This window comes from Poeciliopsis prolifica, unplaced genomic scaffold (assembly GCF_027474105.1).
Source record: "Poeciliopsis prolifica strain line A6 unplaced genomic scaffold, Auburn_PproV2 SCAFFOLD166, whole genome shotgun sequence".
In the NCBI taxonomy this organism is placed as follows: domain Eukaryota; kingdom Metazoa; phylum Chordata; class Actinopteri; order Cyprinodontiformes; family Poeciliidae; genus Poeciliopsis; species Poeciliopsis prolifica.
In genome coordinates this window covers 61514-64818 of record NW_026562541.1, presented here as the reverse complement: position 1 = coordinate 64818, position 3305 = coordinate 61514, and the positions used below count along the sequence as shown (strand labels likewise).

Below are 3305 nucleotides of genomic sequence, written 5' to 3'. Positions count from 1 at the left end.
AGCATAATTACAGAGGCTGAGCCCCAGAGCTCCTCCATGGATCATTAGTCGGCTTAAAGAGCCAGGACCCCAACTCTGAGAGGAGAGACGGCAATAAAGGTCACAACTTGCTGCTGTGGATCAACGCTCTGCAGCGTTCAGGTTCCTTTGCTCTTTATGTGAGCAGAGAGCAAACAGGACCTGGATGCTAACAACTCCACTGATGAAGAACAGGGTGCTCAGGCAGAGACTCTTTCAGGCTTTCTGCAGAGAGCTGGGGAGTCGCTCTGCATGAAGAGGCTGCATGTCTCCTGTGCCGGAGCGTGACGTCAGTCTGCGCTCTGCCTGAAGTCTCCCGTGAGACTTTGAGCCCAGCAGAGGTTCTGAGTTCAGATAAAGCAGAAACTTTCTGACTTCATGGCATGTGAGGAACAGAGCAGCACCATCCTGTGTTGAGCTCCACAACCCCGAACTCAACACATCGTCACGGCCTGATCGGAGACCAAACTACAAACATTTATTCCCAAAGTCTCTCCACCTGTAATGGGCCAAAAATTAGGATGGAACTGGAGAACAAACTAAAGGGACAAAATTATACGGAATAAGTCTGAACACTTACCTACCTCTGCATATTCGTATGGAGTTGAATATTTCCCTCATGTCACTGTCATCCTGGCCGGCGGTCGGTGGCCGGTGGTCTGGTGGCCGGTGGTCTGGTGGCCGGTGGTCTGGTGGCCGGTGGTCTGGTGGTCTGGTGGCCGGTGGTGGGTGGTCTGGTGGTGGGTGGTCTGGTGGCCGGTGGTCTGGTGGTGGGTGGTCTGGTGGTGGGTGGTCTGGTGGTGGGTGGTCTGGTGGCCGGTGGTCTGGTGGTGGGTGGTCTGGTGGCCGGTGGTCTGGTGGCCGGTGGTCTGGTGGTGGGTGGTCTGGTGGCCGGTGGTCTGGTGGCCGGTGGTCTGGTGGTGGGTGGTCTGGTGGCCGGTGGTCTGGTGGTGGGTGGTCTGGTGGCCGGTGGTCTGGTGGTGGGTGGTCTGGTGGTGGGTGGTCTGGTGGTGGGTGGTCTGGTGGCCGGTGGTCTGGTGGCCGGTGGTCTGGTGGTGGGTGGTCTGGTGGCCGGTGGTCTGGTGGCCGGTGGTCTGGTGGTGGGTGGTCTGGTGGCCGGTGGTCTGGTGGTGGGTGGTCTGGTGGCCGGTGGTCTGGTGGTGGGTGGTCTGGTGGTGGGTGGTCTGGTGGTGGGTGGTCTGGTGGCCGGTGGTCTGGTGGCCGGTGGTCTGGTGGCCGGTGGTCTGGAGGTGGGTGGTCTGGTGGCCGGTGGTCTGGTGGTGGGTGGTCTGGTGGCCGGTGGTCTGGTGGCCGGTGGTCTGGTGGCGGGTGGTCTGGTGGTGGGTGGTCTGGTGGCGGGTGGTCTGGTGGCCGGTGGTCTGGTGGCCGGTGGTCTGGTGGCGGGTGGTCTGGTGGCGGGTGGTCTGGTGGCCGGTGGTCTGGTGGTGGGTGGTCTGGTGGCGGGTGGTCTGGTGGCCGGTGGTCTGGTGGTGGGTGGTCTGGTGGTGGGTGGTCTGGTGGCCGGTGGTCTGGTGGCCGGTGGTCTGGTGGCGGGTGGTCTGGTGGTGGGTGGTCTGGTGGCCGGTGGTCTGGTGGCGGGTGGTCTGGTGGCCGGTGGTCTGGTGGTGGGTGGTCTGGTGGCCGGTGGTCTGGTGGCCGGTGGTCTGGTGGCCGGTGGTCTGGTGGTGGGTGGTCTGGTGGCCGGTGGTCTGGTGGCCGGTGGTCTGGTGGCCGGTGGTCTGGTGGTGGGTGGTCTGGTGGTGGGTGGTCTGGTGGTGGGTGGTCTGGTGGCGGGTGGTGGTGGTGGGTGGTCTGGTGGCCGGTGGTCTGGTGGTGGGTGGTCTGGTGGCCGGTGGTTGGTCTGGTGGTGGGTGGTCTGGTGGCCGGTGGTCTGGTGGCCGGTGGTTCGGTTGCCGGCGGTCCGGTGGCCTGGTGATGAAAAGTTGCTAAAGTTGATCTTAAAGTTGCTAGAATTTTAATTCTGGTCAGAGAAATGCAACGGAGCAACATCACATCTTTGACAGAAGGTTCTGGACCGTGTCCAAAGACTCTGGTACCATCAGCTCAAATCAAGCTAAAAGCTCTGAGCCGCAGCGATCCTGGTCTTTATCTGAAGGTCATGAGACTTTGCCCATCAAACCTGGAGTACTTTCCATGAGTCAGGGCAGCGATGCAGCTGGGGGCTGAGTGGCGCTGTAGCAGCAGGGGGTGCCCTCACCAGGCGAGACGCTGAAGCTGGAAATGTGAGATCTGAAGGTCAGAGGCCTGCAAAACTGTGAAAATAATAAATGAGGCCCTGAAGGAGAAAAAACTCTGAAAGTGACAGAGTTAATAGTGTTGAAGCAAAACGCATTTTCCATAAAAAACAAAGTAATTTGCAAGTGTTTGAAAGAGAAAAGCAGCACAGTAATTGGTTGAATAAATGCTGTCACTATTCATTAAGCAGAGGATGAATGTCCCCGAATGACCAAAACCTGCTTCTCTAATCAATCTGCAGGATAATCAGGTTCCTCTCACAGCCGCCGGCCTTCAGCAGCGCAGACAGAACATCATCCTGTCCGTTAATCAGCTTTCATACAAACCAGATGATCTGGGTTACACTGAGGTCATGTGGAGGCTCGGCCAGAGCTTTTTCCTTCAGTTTCCATGAACTCTGGAGCTTCAACCAAGTTCCCAGTTTCCTCCCATCAGGTTGACTGGAGTCTTACTGGAAGCTGTTTCAGCTCCAGCCTGGACAAATTCAGCTTGAAGGAGAACAACCTGCTGGAGTAAATCGAGAACATTTAGGGTCAGTGGTTCTGGTTCTGGTTCTGGTCTTGGATCAGTGTAGCTGGTTTGGGCTCCAATACTAACAAGAATTGTTAATATTTCTAACAGAAGGTGAATATTGTTTTTCCCTCCCATCAGAAAAGCAAAGTTCAACATTCGTCTCAAAGTCTTTATTGAACAACTTGACAAAAGGAAACAGCAGCAGTTCAAATGAAGCAAAAACAACATGAAAGGTCATTTGTAGGTCATTTACCTGGAAGAATCAAGACAAACAGGACAACAGCTTTATGATTCAGGAGAGCAGGAAATGGAAAAACAAGGGCAAGAGAAACGACATTGACTTGATTGTAAAGCTGCTGGCTCCTGAGATCAGGGTCAGGCTGGAGCTCCTCAGGGAACTGTTCCCTTCCCTCTTGGTTTGCTACAGAGACAATCGATTCAAAGCTTCGGCAGCAAACTGTCATTTACACCTTCAGCCCAACAAAGAGCTGCTGCTTGCTGAGGATCAAGACATGTCC

At 55.9% G+C, this 3305-nt stretch overlaps 1 protein-coding gene across 1 annotated transcript; it reads right to left on the bottom strand.

The window, feature by feature from the left end:
- Nucleotides 1-635: 635 nt before the first annotated feature.
- Nucleotides 636-2078, bottom strand: LOC129356350 (histidine-rich glycoprotein-like). Its single transcript, XM_055025942.1, has 2 exons — nucleotides 2032-2078; nucleotides 636-1947 (listed from the first exon to the last, which is right to left on the bottom strand). The coding sequence occupies exons 1-2, from the start codon at nucleotides 2076-2078 to the stop codon at nucleotides 636-638; spliced, it is 1359 nt and encodes a 452-aa protein (XP_054881917.1).
- Between the last annotated feature and the right edge of the window lie 1227 nt (nucleotides 2079-3305).